The following is a 15,325-nucleotide window of genomic DNA, read 5'->3' on the forward strand; positions in this document are numbered from 1 at the left end:
TAAATATCGAAAAATGAAAAATGAAAATGTAAATAACTACTATTTTAAAAAAATAAGTAAAAATGGACTAAAACAGTTAGGATAATTTTTTTTTCTTTTATTTTTTATTTATTTTTCTATTAACTAACTAAAATTTTTCGTTGATGTATTTTTTTAAGGAAATAAATGTCGAAAAATCAGGAAAGTGTTTTCGGACAATAATAATAGTTAATTTTTTTGCTTAAAAAAAATAGTTAATTTTTTTGATTGAAATAATAATTAATTTTTTAAATTCTATGTAAATTTTAATTACTTTGTAAAAAATAAAATACAAGAGTTAAAAACTTTTAAATTTATATTATTGAAAATAATTAATAATTTTTGTTGAAATTTAAAAATAATTTATTATATTACAATACTACGGGTTTTACTATTGAGCAATTTATTGATTTTGTTATATCCTGAATCTAAACCAAACCAAATCTAATCCTATTAGGATCGTGTGTACACACCCGTGGGAAAAATACCCGTTACCTAAGAAAAACTATTCATATAAAACAATTAACTCAAAGACGTATTTAAAAAAAAAAAAATAATTGCAAGGACGTATTCTCTAACGAGTTTAGGGTTTGAATTATTGTAATTCATTCCGTTGTAAATAATTAATCATTTTCGTTGTCTTAAAGAAAATAATAAAACGACATAGTATTGTAATATAAACTATCTTCAATTCCATCAGTTATATAAAAGCAATAGTATCTGCCTTAACTCGCCGGTGATCTTCAAAACTCCGATTAGACAATTGATTTTGTTTTCCCGGCAGTGAAAATATGGATCAAGGAAGGCAGGTATTCACTGTCGATCTTCTAGAGAGGTACGCCGCGAAAGGTCGAGGCGTAATTACTTGCATGGCAGCTGGAAACGATGTAATTGTAATCGGAACTAGCAAAGGATGGGTAATTAGACACGATTTCGGCGTCGGCGATTCTTTCGGTAACTGATGCTTCCTTTATCTATTTCCATGGACTTCACTGAGTTAACAATTGAACGATTATGCAATTTGATTTTTGGTGAGTGTAGATTTCGATCTTTCTGCGGGTCGACCTGGGGAGCAATCTATTCACAGAGTGTTTGTTGATCCTGGCGGCAGTCATTGCATTGCTACTGTTGTTGGCAGTGGAGGTGCGGAAACTTATTATACTCATGCGAGGTGGAATAAGCCGCGAGTTCTGACTAAATTGAAAGGTCTTGTTGTTAATACTGTAGCTTGGAATAGACAGATGATTACTGAAGGTAAATTTCTTGTTGATTTATGAATGTATTTGGTTAAGGGTTTGTGTTTATGTTTTTGAGTAATGATTTTGATGCAGCTTCAACGAAAGAAGTTATTTTGGGGACTGACAATGGCCAGCTTCATGAGATTGCTGTTGATGAGAAGGATAAGAGGGAGAAATATATAAAGTTACTCTATGAACTTACTGAAATTCCTGGACCTTTCATGGGCTTGCAGGTATTCTCTACTTCATCTTGTTACTACAACTTGTATTTCTAGTATATGCTGTTGTTGTTTTACATGGAATCTTCTGCTTTAAGCTATTGCTAGTGTCTTTTATGGGCTAGTGCTTGATTATGGAAGTGTTGTAGAGAACTTTTGAACTTTTTCACATACTATTTTCTTGTTGGTGCTTCCATTTGATTGCTTGATGGTTTCTAAACAATTTCCTGTTGGATGGAGTTGCAAAGCAACTAAGTTCTTGCTGTGACATTGTATGTGCAGATGGAAACAGCCAATTTGAGCAATGGAACAAGATATTATGTGATGGCTGTTACTCCTACAAGACTCTATTCGTATACTGGAATTGGATCACTCGAGGTATGCTTATTTTCAATTCATTCCTAAATTGAGATCTTTATGTTAGAATTGATGTTATTTTATCCAAGGTTGTATATGTTTTTTCTTGGGGTCCTTGTGGTGTGCTCTTGCTGGCATGCGGAAAATGATAGTGATAAAGTATTATACTGTAAGTAGATATGAAGTTGAATCAGTCAAATGGTATGTGTTGTTGCCTCCTTGCAAGCTAAATGGTTTTGTTACCTTTCTTCCTTGAAGAGCTAATATTTGAATATAAATTCATGTACTTTCAGTCTCTGGTTACATATAATTTAAGGTGTACTTTATGTATGTTAATCTGTACACTTTGTTTTTGTATGCTTTTCATCCTAATTTTTGGCTTATATACACTTTTTGTTGCAAAAGTTATCAGTAGACCTTTGCCTTTTTCTTGATATTGTCATTATATATTTGATTTTATGCTAATTTGTTCTTCTGCATTCCTAGAGTGTTTTTGCTAGTTATGCAAATCGTCAAGTGCATTTTATGGAATTGCCTGGGGAAATACCAAACAGGCAAGCAAAATTTTCTTTTGTTAATATTATTTCAGTATATATTAGAAAATAAATTATAATAAATGCAGAAATTATGTTCTCTCCTTCATTTACTGGAAATCCGTACATCTCAAATGTCTAGAGGAATATCATTTGCTAATTTTTCTTAAACTTCCTGACTATGAACTTTTCCTCCATTTGGATGAAATTTTAGTGAGCTTCATTTCTTTATCAAGCAAAGAAGAGCAGTGCATTTTGCTTGGCTTTCTGGAGCAGGTATCTATCATGGAGGCTTAAATTTTGGAGCACAGCATAGGTAGAGGATGGTGTTCTTGTCCCTTTTGTTTCTTCTTCATCTATTATCCAGGGTCCTTAACTTTTTTCACACTATCATTTCTTGGGTAGTTTTCCAAATGGAGATGAAAATTTCGTGGAGAACAAGGCTCTTCTAGGCTATTCGAAACTAAGTGAAGGTTCTGATACAGTCGAACCTACTTCGATGGCAGTTTCTGAATTTCATTTCCTGCTTCTTATCGGGAACAAGGTTAAGGTATGTTATATTAGGGATTCATGATTAACTTGTCATGCTGTTTATTTGTTTACCTTTTATGGATGCATACAATGATCTTTGTTTAAAATTATTAATAAACCATTTATTGATATGGAGCTCTCCTTATATATATATATATATATATATATATAAATGTCTGAGAATTTTCATTGACTTCACAAATTAGGTTCTATTTGTGTCTTCTTGGATTCCTCTCTCTCTCTCCCCTTTTTAATTTTTATTATTTTCTAACTTCCCCTGTCTCTAAGTTTTTACATGTCTGTTATGTTATTTAACTTCTTTTGCAGGTTGTGAACAGAATCAGTGAGCAAATTATAGAGGAACTTCAATTTGATCAAACTTCGGAATCAGTTTCCAGGGATATTATTGGATTATGTAGCGATGCCACTGCAGGCTTGTTTTATGCTTATGACCACAATTCTATCTTTCAGGTTTATAGATAATACTTCACCTTTCCTGCTTTGATTTTTCTTTTGGAAGAAAAAGGAATAATCTGCAGCTTCTTGCTTTTTGGACTCTGAATATTTTAGGTGTCTGTTAATGATGAAGGTCGGGACATGTGGAAGGTATATCTTGATATGAAAGAATATGCTGCATCTTTGGCAAATTGTCGTGACCCTCTCCAGAGAGACCAAGTATATTTGTTGCAGGTAATTTGAAACTAAAATTAAAATAAAATTCACCAACTGATGCAATGGCTTCAGTATTGCTTTATCTGGTCTCTAAAAAAATAAAAAACTTCCACCTTAAATTGAAAATGCACCTTAGAGAATTATTCTTTTTGTGGCTTCTGTTTTGTTAACTAGATTGTTTCTGATGCAGGCAGATGCTGCATTTTCCTCAAGGGATTTTCTGAGAGCATCATCCTTCTATGCCAAAGTAAATTCTAAGTCTCTTTCGTTATTTCTCATTCATAATGTGTTTCCTTCATTATGCCAATGCGTCCATTCTATATAAATGCTCTAATTGATTATTTTCCACGTGATTTTCCATTATTGCATTCCATGTGAAAATATAGTTGCATTTTATATATACATGATTTTTGCTCATTCCTCTTCCTCACTTTTGCTTTGGTTCTCTTGAATATATTTAATCTCTGGTTAAACTATAAGGATTCATATGAAAGACAAAGTATTAAGTGTTAGTGCTTAGATCTGTAATCATTAAACTAGAACAAGTCTTTGGACCTTATTATTATTATTTTATAATTATAATAACACCAGAAATTTGATAGTACTTATTATTGTAAACAAAGAACTCATTTGCACCAGTGGAGTTTAGGATGAAGTAGTTCTCGTGCATTTTTGGTGAAATGGCAAAGCACAAACTCTTAGCCCCACTCCCCCCTCTATCTTTTCCTTTTTTTATGGGCTAAACTGATACTGATTGGATTTGTTCTGCAGGTAACCTATATATTGTCTTTTGAGGAGATAACTCTGAAGTTTATTAGTGCAGGGGAACAGGTAATACCAGTGATTTATGTTTTTTGAATAATTAAAATTTATTGCAACTATTCATGCTTTTTAAATATTCAGTCATTTGTTACTTCATATTATCTTTTGGAAAGGATGTGAATAGGACTTGCGATGGTTTTTTTGGTGGTATATCTAATGCCCATTAAACACTATAAGAACTTAGGGAGCGTTTGGTTTAAACTTCGGAATCGGAATTGGAATTGGAATCGGAATGGTAGGGAATCAGAATCAAAATGATTATTTATTTCTTTTGTTTGGTTTAATCCGGAATCGGAATCCAATTATTATTATTTATTTCTTTTGTTTGGTTTAATCCGGAATCGGAATCCAATTATTATTATTTATTTCTCTTGTTTGGTTTAATCCGGAATCGGAATCCAATTATTTTAGACATGTTTGGTTCAAATTTTGGAATCGGAATCGAAATGGGATTTTGGAATCGGAATCAAAACGGGACCAAATCAAAGTTTATTAGATAAAATTAATACATGGTAAATAAAATATAAAAATCATAACCATAAACTAATAAAAAAATAATTGTATAAAAACTATTACATTACATTATTATATGAATAAAAAAAGGGCGGCCCGGTCGCACTACGCGTCCCCGCTGAGCGAGGGTCCGGGGAGGGGTCCCACCACAAGGGTGTACTTGGGGCAAGCCTTCCCTTGCCAATTTATTTGGCAAGAGGCCGCTCCTAAGACTCGAACCCGTGACCTCTTGGTCACACGACAATAACGTTTACCGTTGCGCCAAGGCTCGCCCTCTTTATATGAATAAACAAACATATTTTATTTTTTTTCAACGATAAACATAGGTGGTTATTTTTATTAGAGAAAATCGTGTGGGTTTAGTTATTGGATAAAACGTGGGTTTCATTATTTTTTTTTATTATTATTATTAAATTTGAAAAAGGAATGGGAATCATATTTGATTGATGAAAGTAAAGGATGGAATGGTTGATTCCCACAAATGGAGGAATGTGATTCCCTTTCCTATATCAAAATTATAAAACCAAACATTGACAAAGGAAATTAACCATTGTCATTCCCATTCCCTACCATAAAATTGCCTAACCAAACACCCCCTTAGTGTAAAAAGGATCACTCTACAACGTTAACGAATTGCATGCAAAATGTGAACTTAGTTTTAGATTAAGCTACAAATAGCTGTGGGACTATCTAATGGTGAATAGGTATGGATATATGTTAATTGACATGTTTTATGACATCAGAGATTCTTGGCTGGCTTTTGTTGCTTGTAGGATGCTTTGAGAACTTTCTTGCTGCGGAAGCTTGACAATCTCACGAAGGATGATAAGTGCCAAATAACTATGATATCAACATGGGCAACTGAATTATACCTGGACAAGGTTTTGTTTCTTTCACCATGCTTTACTCTTGATGAATGATGATGACTAATCTGACCGTTTCAATTGTTTTATCCTTCCCTTGTTATTAAGAAGTTGGTTACCAGCTCAAGAGAATAACAATCCTTAGGTTTGTGTGACAGATGACAACAATTGTTTTTAGAAACACCTTCTCCAACTTCTCAAGTATCTGTTTTTCTGTCTGCATCATTAAGTGATAAAATTAGATATTGCTAAATTTAATTCGACATGAATGAAAAATATGACTGATGCATTCAGTATCCTTGCCTATTATTCGTGGGAATACTCTTTATACTTTAAGTATGTAATTAGGCATTAGTTTATTTGGAAGCCATGGCCCCATACTGTTAAATCTTTTCCTAGTCGCCAATTTTCCAAATTCAACCTGTTCAATACCAGGCAGGATGTGAGCTACTTGGTTTCTTTTTGAAGCAAATGAATTAGTGTAAAAACATCAAAGCTAGTTATAGATAACTTCTAGTGTACACTTTGAGAAATTCCTTATCCATTCACTCTATTAGATAACTTCTGCTTGAGGATGTAAAATGTATATCTGCTACCAGTAATCGGTTTCTTGGATTAAAATTAACCTTGTTTATATATCATTTTTTTAGATTAACAGGATACTTTTGGAAGAGGATGGTGCTTCAGAGAGTCCAAGCTCTGAGTACCAATCAATCATTCAGGAGTTTCGTGCTTTCCTCAGTGACAGCAAGGACGTGTTGGATGAAGCAACCACAATGAAACTATTGGAAGGGTAATTGTGCCTCATCTTCTACAACCTATCCTTAGTCACTTTAAATCATTTACAGTGATATGTGTTGAAACAGAAGTTGTTGCATTTCATTTAGTGGAAATTATTCATTCATTTTGATAGGTTTATTTGACTCTAGACCTTATTGAGTACCAAATTATTAATATATCACTCTGTATAAACTACAAATCTTACCTTCTCTTACATAATTTATCTGCACTATTCTTTTGTCTGTTGGAATTGTGTTTTAACTATTTTTCTCAATCGTATACCTTTCTGCAGTTATGGTAGGGTTGAAGAACTAGTATATTTTGCTAATCTGAAGGAGCAGTATGAGATTGTGATTCACCACTATATTCAGGTTTTGACAAACTGCTGCTTTATTTTTATTATAATGTTGTTATATCTATTGGGAAAAAGGAGGGACTTCAGTTCCGTTTGTGATAGGGCTTGCCCTTATTGATATTGACGACAATGGTAAACTACAAGAGCAATGTACAAGAGAAATATGATAGATTGCTTCATTACAATCTTATTGTTATACATGTAAAAATTAGCTATTTTTTTCCGTTAGATTAACACTGAAATGTCTTCAGTTCTATATTTTGTTTTTCGTAGAACCTTAACTGTTCTGTAACAAAAACAACAGAGCCTTAGTCCCGAAATGATTCCGGATCGGCTAACATGAACCGTCATACAAAACCGTGAAATCAAGCCTCAATCCCCAATAAACTCATATCACTCTCAATCACCCTCTTCCAAGTTCGCTTAGGCCTTCCCCTACCCCTCACCATTGCATCCCTTTGCCACTCTTCAATCCTTCTAACCAGCGCATCAAGCGCTCTTCGTCTTACATGGCCAAACCACCTTAGTCGATTTTCCCTCATTTTATTCTCAATAGTTGTAACCTTAACTGTTCTATATTATGGAAAAAAACAAGGTGGATTTAAATCCATTGGAAATTCAATTTATTGTTCCTCTATTTTCACCTATGCAATTGGTTGTAGATTAACACTGAAATGTCTTCAGTTCTATATTTTTTTTGTCGTAGAACCTTATCTGTTCTGTATTATGGAAAAAAGCAAGGTGAATTTAAATCCCTTGGAAATTAAAATTATTGTTCCTCTATTTTCACCTATGCAATTGGTTGTAGATATTTTTAATAGATAGGGATGATAATAGAAAAAGGCTTCGATGTGATACAAAAACAAATTATTGTTGGAGAATATTTTCCGTTCGTTTTTAGTCATAATTTTAGTTATTCATTACCATCTAGCACTTAACAGATAATTAGATGCTGTTTGTTGATAATAATTAACTTCATTTTCTTAATTGTTCTGTCAATTGAGTTTTTTTGCTGCCATCTTCTTATTCTTCTTCCTCTTCTCGCTCTCCCTGTCTCTTTGTGGGGTTATGGTGTTTAAGTTCAGCAAGGAGAAGCAAAGAAGGCATTGGAAGTGCTTATGAAACCTGCTGTTCCCATAGACCTTCAGGTGCATATTAAACTTCTTTATTGAGAATATGGTCAGGCAATTGCAGTTGTTTGACAATCAGGTTTTAGCAGCGTTAATAAATGGACAGTTTTGACTTTGCAGTACAAGTTTGCCCCAGACCTTATTGCGCTTGATGCATATGAAACTGTGGAGTCATGGATGGCCACAAAGAACCTAAACCCAAGGAAAATGATTCCTGCTATGATGCGCTATTCAAGTGAACCTCATGCAAAGTAAGATGGAATCTTTGGCTAAATCTGTGATATGTGCATTTTCTAATGGTGATTCTGAGTATCAAGAGTTGTCATTTTGATATTCTTAGAGTCATGAATTTGTAATTGCTGCTGTAAAAAAATTCAATCTTATTCTAGGGTGACAGTGCCAATACGTGTCTGCTGGATATAAGCTTTCTTTCACATGACTGCTGATACCAGTTATTGACTGCTGTTGATTACAATTTTCTGTTAATATGCTCTATTGTCCTCTTTTTGCCGATTCTCTGTTTACTGAAGTTACGGATTTGTTTCTGTGATGAGATGCATGGATTAGGATTTGAAGTTCCAGTATTGGCTTAAGATGTATCATGGTTTACCATGTTTTTCTCTCCCATCAAAGCTCTTTAGTAACTTGGCCTACCGGTGTCAGTTGTTCTGTATTCATTGGGTCCAGACTGATTGATAAATCAATTGCTGTGGAATTATGTTTTGAGAATAAAGTAATACCTTTAAATTGAGCATGAAGTATTTCTTCTGATGTTAGTTTGTTGCCTAATATCTTTTCTTCAAGTAAAGTGGCATCTCATATAATCAGAAATTATTGATACTCGTAGACGAGCAAGTAGAATTTCCTATGCTTCTTCTGTCACGTCCGTGTCTAAATTTCTAGAATTGATAAATCGGACTCCGTATGAAAAAGTTAGGCTGGAAACGACATATGTTGGTCATTTTAGCTTTAAACCAGAATTTGGTTTTTGTTTTGATTTTTCTCCTTATTTGAGAGACACTGCTACTAGTTTATATAATAAGTCAGTGGTAATGTCTCACCGTCTTATCTGATCTTATTTTAGGTCGGGTTTGACATCTTCTGGTTTAGATGCTGAATTATAGATATGGAATTGTATATTTGTTTATCAGAAGAATTTTGGGTTATTCACTGGAACTTTGCATCACATGCAGGAATGAAACCCATGAAGTTATCAAATATTTGGAATTTTGTGTTCACCGTTTGCATAATGAGGATCCAGGAATTCACAATTTGCTTTTGTCTCTGTATGCTAAGCAGGTTGGCTTGTTTCCAGAACTTATTTGAATTTTAGTGAATAAAATGCCAGGAAAACCTTAACCTATTTTTTATTGTTTTCTTGTAATGTAGTTGCACTTATTTGATTGTTTGAATCATATTTTTCTTTCTATCCTTTATTATAATTAGGAAGATGATGGTGCACTATTGCGTTTTCTACAATGCAAATTTGGAAAAGGAAGAGAAAATGGCCCTGATTTCTTCTATGATCCTAAATATGCCTTGCGTCTTTGCCTCAAGGAAAAAAGAATGCGTGCCTGTGTTCATATATATAGTATGATGTCTATGCATGAAGAAGCAGTTGCTCTTGCTCTGCAGGTGATATTCATTTCTTTTAGCTTTGAACATTTTGGTTTCTTGGTCGTTATTTTATTTGGTTAATCAATTCAACCTTGAATTTTTCGATAAAGAATAATCCCAACATTACATTGTTCACTCCTCTTTCTCTCTCCCTCTCTCTAAATAATATCCCACATACTGCCTTAACTCTTGAGTAGTAAAAGGTGTGATCTTCAGTTATATTATTTTATTAGTTTTGATTCACTTTTTCTGCACTAGGTTGACCCCGAGCTTGCTATGGCTGAAGCAGACAAGGTTGAAGATGATGAAGAGTTAAGAAAGAAGCTCTGGCTTATGGTGGCCAAGCATGTTGTTCAACAAGAAAAAGGAACTAAGCGGGAGAATATAAGGAAAGCAATAGCATTTCTTAAGGAAACTGATGGCCTTTTGAAAATTGAGGATATCTTGCCGTTCTTTCCAGACTTTGCCCTCATTGATGACTTCAAGGTGAGATGCTTTACTATCTTGTAAATCGTTCTGCAACTTGTTAGTTCTTTTCCCACCTGTTGAGTATCTTGCATTGGTTAATTACTGAGCCACTAGACCAATTATATATATATGTGTGGCAGTTCTCCCATTTGACAAACCCTTTTAGGGTGGGGTTAGGCCTATCTTTACATGGTATAACAACAACTACAACAAAGCCTTAGTCCCAAAATGATTCGGGGTCGGCTAACATGAACCGTCATACAAAACTGTGAAATCAAGCCGTGTCAGCGACATAAATTCTCTCCCTCCACCACTCCGTCCTATCCACTGTCATATTTTCCCCAATCCCCAATAAACTCACATCACTCTCAATCACCCTCTTCCAAGTTCGCTTAGGCCTTCCCCTACCCCTCACCATTGCATCCCTTTGCCACTCTTCAATCCTTCTAACTGTCGCATCAAGCGTTCTTTGTCTTACATGGCCAAACCACCTTAGTCAATTTTCTCTCATTTTATTCTCAATAGATGTAACCCTACTTTCGTCCTAATTATTTCATTCCTCACCCGATCCTTTCTCGTATGGCCACACATCCATCGCAACATACGCATCTCCGCCATCGACATCTTATGAATGTGAAAGTGTTTCACTGCCCATGGATAAAAAGGGCGGCCCAGTGCACTACGCGTCCCCTCTAAGCGAGGGTCTGGGGAGGGGTCCCACCACAAGGGTGCACTGGGGGCAAGCCTTCCCCTGCCAATTTTTTGGCAAGAGACCGCTCCTAAGACTCGAACCCGTGGCCTCTTGGTCACACGACAACAACGTTTACCGTTTCGCTGCCCATGGATATTTAAATAAAATTCTACTATCTTTCTCATTTTTGAAAATCATTTAAATCAAATCCCACTCTACTCATCACTCTTGTAGAGTATCTCTTTAGCTTTATGGATTCAATGCTGTAGGTTTTGTAGCCAGATCCTGGTGGTCAATATCATAACTTCTACATTTTTATTCCTGTGCCTTGTGTTGTCTTCTACATTATCTTCAATTGCTATTATTGTATGACTTTTAACTGTCCATGTAGGAGGCAATTTGCTCATCATTGGAGGACTATAACAAGCAAATTGAAGAACTAAAAGAGGAAATGAATGATGCAACACATGGTGCAGACAACATAAGAAACGATATTAGTGCACTCACTCAAAGATATGCTGTTATTGATCGTGATGAAGAGTGTGGGGTATGGTCATCTCTCTGTTATCTAGTTTATTGTTGACAAGTTGCATGGATAAAGTTGCACTTTCATCATTTTCGAGTACTTTTTTTTAGGTATTGCTAAATGCTAATCCATCATGTCCTTTAATCGAAGCTCAACCAACATGCTTCTTGATAGTTTATTTGACCTGATAATATCTCCCTTCAATTCCTAAAATACTACAAAGTCACATAAATGAATCTAGAAGTTCCATTTATATATCCATCAAACTTCACCTTTTTTTTAAATGCAGTTGTATATTGTTACTGATGTTCCTCTATTCAAATAAATAGTTATTGCCTGATTATAATTCTTATTATTATTATCTCAGGCTTGTAAGCGGAAAATTTTGGTTGTGGGTGGCGACTTTCGGATGTCTCGAGGCTATACATCAGTAGGACCAATGGCTCCTTTCTATGTATTTCCATGCGGACATTCATTCCATTCACATTGCTTGATAGCCCATGTGACACGCTGTACTAGTGAAAGTCAAGTAAGTTGACTATTATTGCATATGCTGTTTAGTTATAAGGTCGTGAAATCAAAATGCTCTATATCCAAGTTTGGCACCAGTTGGTCAAGTCATTACAAAATATTTGACATGTCATAATCGTGTTTTTGTCAAATTGTAGCAAGAAAATGGTGCTTCATTTTATTCTTTATAGTATATCCAAATGGCAGAAGCAGTACTGTCTGTAAAATTGGCAAAGTTGGTAACTCTAAATGTCATATGAGTTTCATTTTACTTGCACAGAGATTGCCATGATAGTTATATCATGGATGTCAATACGGTGACGTCCACTTACTTTGCATGCATATGAAGATGGTTGATGAGCAAAACCAAAATCTATAGGAGGGTTAGGTCTAAGTATCTTAAGGGCTTGTTTGTTCTGCTCTTCTTTTTTACTGTTAGTTGTTTGTTGTTGCTAGTAGCCGGTAGATATTAGCTGATTTTCCTTCTAAATTAGCTATCTCAATCCTAACTAAACACTTTATATCTACTGTAAGGAAAACGAAACGGGCACTCAATAAGTCATGACTCATGATAACTGTTTGGGATAAAGTGCAATTTTTTCCCTATCGTTTTTGGGGAAGTGCAAATTTACCCTTAACGAATGAAATGGTGCAATTTTACCCCTAACATTGCCAAACACGTTCAATTTTAACCCTACCTGACAGAAAATTTAAACAAACTGTTTTACTGTTATTTCACTCATTTAATTATCACACTCGACCTTTCAAACATCAATTATGTCTAAAATATTTATTCTGTTACTAAGACAGTTACAAACAACCTGCCGAAACGTCAATATTTAAGTCTGTAAGATATAAGTTAATCACAAAAAAAACTGCTTAAAATGTTTGCTATGTTATTAAAACATGTTTAAATGACTTGCCAAAATACACATAATTGTTTTATTTTATCGACAAACTTGTTTGGAAGATCCGATGTAACAGTCGAATAACTGTCAGTTCAGTCAGTTCAAATTTGCTGTTGGGTAGGGGTAGAATTGATCTTGTTAATCTGCACTTCCCTAACAATGTTAGGGGCAATTTGGAATAGCTGGTTTTTGAGCTTATCTCATCAAAATAAAACTCGGGTCTTTCATTTTAGAATGAAATTTAGGGGTTTTAAAATGCGTAGTCGTGTTATAATAATGTATGCGATCTATATGTTCCACATGGTTATATATGATATAAATGCAACAAAAATGATAATCGGGTTGACTTGCATCTATGCTGTAAAGTTTGCTGTTTATCTAACTCTTCGGACTTTTTTCCATGGATTCTACAGGCAGAGTATATACTGGATTTGCATAAGCAACTTAGTTTATTGGGTGAGGGAGCTAAGAAAGACTTAAATGGTGTCATGACTGACGACCCTGTTGCTAGCATAATAACGCCTACGGATAAGGTCATATTTTTTTTTATCTTGTTATATATTATGGACATTTTCGGTTCGCCATTGTTCTATACTAAGGGCATATTCAGTTCAGTTATTGCTGTTTACCTTTTGTTGTTGTTGTTGCTGCTGCTGCTGGTAGATGGTAGTTATTTTTCAACCCTAATCAATCACTTCTGATCTACTGTTTCAAGTGAAAAAGCAAAAAGTAACTATATGAAAGAGTACCAAACGTCCATAAGTGACTAGAATGCCCTGTTTCTCAAAGCGTATTTGATCATTGCTTGCCATATTGCTTCAATTCACACATGAACTATAGCTAGGGCTGTAATCGAGCCGAGCCGAGCTCAACATTATGTTCGTGAGCTGCTCTCGAGCTGTTCGCTAGCTTGTTAACGAGCTTTGCTCGTGAGCAACTCGTTAATTCAGTTCATGAGCTTCGCTCGTGAACAACTCATTAATTATGTTGATCAATTATATTGATTTGAAATTTCTTTAACACAAAAATACATAGTTTTGAGATCTACAAAACTAAAGTTACACATAACTATGTTTTTTTTACATTTTTCCCTTCATAGCTTGCTCATGAGCTTGTTCATAAACCTATAATCGAGCATGCTTTGCTAGCTTTTGAGCCGAGTTTCACCATGCTCAAGCTCGGCTCGTTTATAAATCGACCCGAATACGATCAAGCTTTTATCGAGCCGAACACTGAGCAGCTCATGAGCGTCTCGACTCATTTACAGCCATAACTATAACATCTAAAACTTTTGTTAATTGACTTTCTCGTGTTCGAACTTGCAGCTTCGTGCAAAGTTGGACGATGCCATTGCCAGCGAATGTCCATTTTGCGGTGAGTTGATGATCAGCGAGATCTCTAAACCCTTTATTCTCCCCGAGGAATCACATCAAGTTAGTTCATGGGAGATAAAACCGCACACTATCAGCACCCAGAGGTCTCTGTCTTTAACGTTATGATGATTTTTCTACTTGTTGAGTGCAATGCGTGAAAATAATTTTATTGCGAGAGATGTGTTTCTATGGAGCTTTAATGGCAGTGCTGAGCTCTTGAGTGTTCTTCATTGAGTCAAGAACAAGGTGTGCATATTTGTAGAAATATAGGTGTTTAAATGTTATATTTTGACCCTTTTAAGTTGGCAATTCAATTGGTTTTTTCTTCTTCTCATAATGTGGTTAACCATATGGTTTTTTTGGGGGTCATGAATTGTAAATTAAGTTGTGTTTAAACTGAAAATTAAGTGAGAAATAAAATAGATATTGAATTATTCAAGTGTTAAATGTATTGAATAATATGATTGTTTGGAGTGATGGATCCAAGATTTATTGACAGGAGATGTTTGTGGTGATCTCTCGTGATTTATGGATGTTAGATTTATACTTTTTGGGTGTTTTTACATAATTTTTTTGCAAGTCCCGTATACACCTTCCATGAAATTTTTAACGTTTTTCAATGACCAATGACCAGCGCGTACTCAAGCCCCGTAGCTTCCCCTTGAATCTGTCTCTGGTTGTTTTGGTAACTAGAGAAGATATAAAGGGTAAAATACATTCATAGCCTCCGAAGTTTGAACTTCATAACATAAAAGTTACTGAAGAACTTTACATTTTAGTTCAAATTAAAAAATATATATGGTTAAAAAATAACGAATTGATAATTTGGACAAGTTTGAGTACTTGAACTTTTGGTTATGAGGTTATCTAGATCTTGTTTGGTTTAGAGACAGCAATTCGGACAAGTTTGAGTACTTGAACTTTTGGTTATGAGGTTATCTAGATCTTGTTTGGTTTAGAGACAGAAAGTAGTTTGTTTTGAGAGAGAATTCTGAAAGAACGATGTAGAAAATCTAAAATGCAGTTTTGTGGGAAGTGTGATTCTAATTAAACAATTTTAATGTTTTGAACTTTTCCAGTTTGAGTCAAAGAAATCATCGAAACCGAACCGAACCAAACCGAAAACCGAATACCGAAATGATCAAAATAATTGACACCGATATCGAACCGAATAATAGGTAAACCCAAATTAAAACTGAACC

General features: G+C 34.7%; 1 protein-coding gene across 1 annotated transcript; it reads left to right on the top strand.

Moving 5' to 3' along the window:
• Positions 1-726: 726 nt before the first annotated feature.
• LOC136229303 (vacuolar sorting protein 18) lies at positions 727-14,671 on the top strand. The gene is made up of 23 exons (XM_066017993.1): positions 727-972; positions 1,060-1,272; positions 1,350-1,489; positions 1,757-1,852; positions 2,318-2,385; positions 2,579-2,680; positions 2,770-2,914; positions 3,223-3,366; positions 3,466-3,585; positions 3,758-3,814; positions 4,339-4,398; positions 5,676-5,783; positions 6,416-6,558; positions 6,838-6,916; positions 7,986-8,048; positions 8,151-8,281; positions 9,224-9,329; positions 9,477-9,665; positions 9,906-10,133; positions 11,198-11,353; positions 11,700-11,861; positions 13,164-13,283; positions 14,076-14,671. Exons 1-23 carry the CDS (start codon positions 810-812, stop codon positions 14,247-14,249), a joined length of 2,967 nt encoding a protein of 988 aa, XP_065874065.1. The 5' UTR covers positions 727-809; the 3' UTR covers positions 14,250-14,671.
• Positions 14,672-15,325: the final 654 nt, after the last annotated feature.

The sequence above is a fragment of the Euphorbia lathyris genome, chromosome 5, assembly GCF_963576675.1.
Source record: "Euphorbia lathyris chromosome 5, ddEupLath1.1, whole genome shotgun sequence".
NCBI classification, from domain to species: Eukaryota; Viridiplantae; Streptophyta; class Magnoliopsida; order Malpighiales; family Euphorbiaceae; genus Euphorbia; species Euphorbia lathyris.

Coding starts and splice junctions, on each gene's coding strand:
- LOC136229303 (XM_066017993.1), top strand. CDS start 810: ATGGATCAAGGAAGGCAGGTATTCACTGTCGATCTTCTAGAGAGGTAC. Junction 1,273..1,349: donor TAGACAGATGATTACTGAAG/GTAAATTTCTTG, acceptor ATTTTGATGCAG/CTTCAACGAAAGAAGTTATT. Junction 3,586..3,757: donor ACCAAGTATATTTGTTGCAG/GTAATTTGAAAC, acceptor TTTCTGATGCAG/GCAGATGCTGCATTTTCCTC.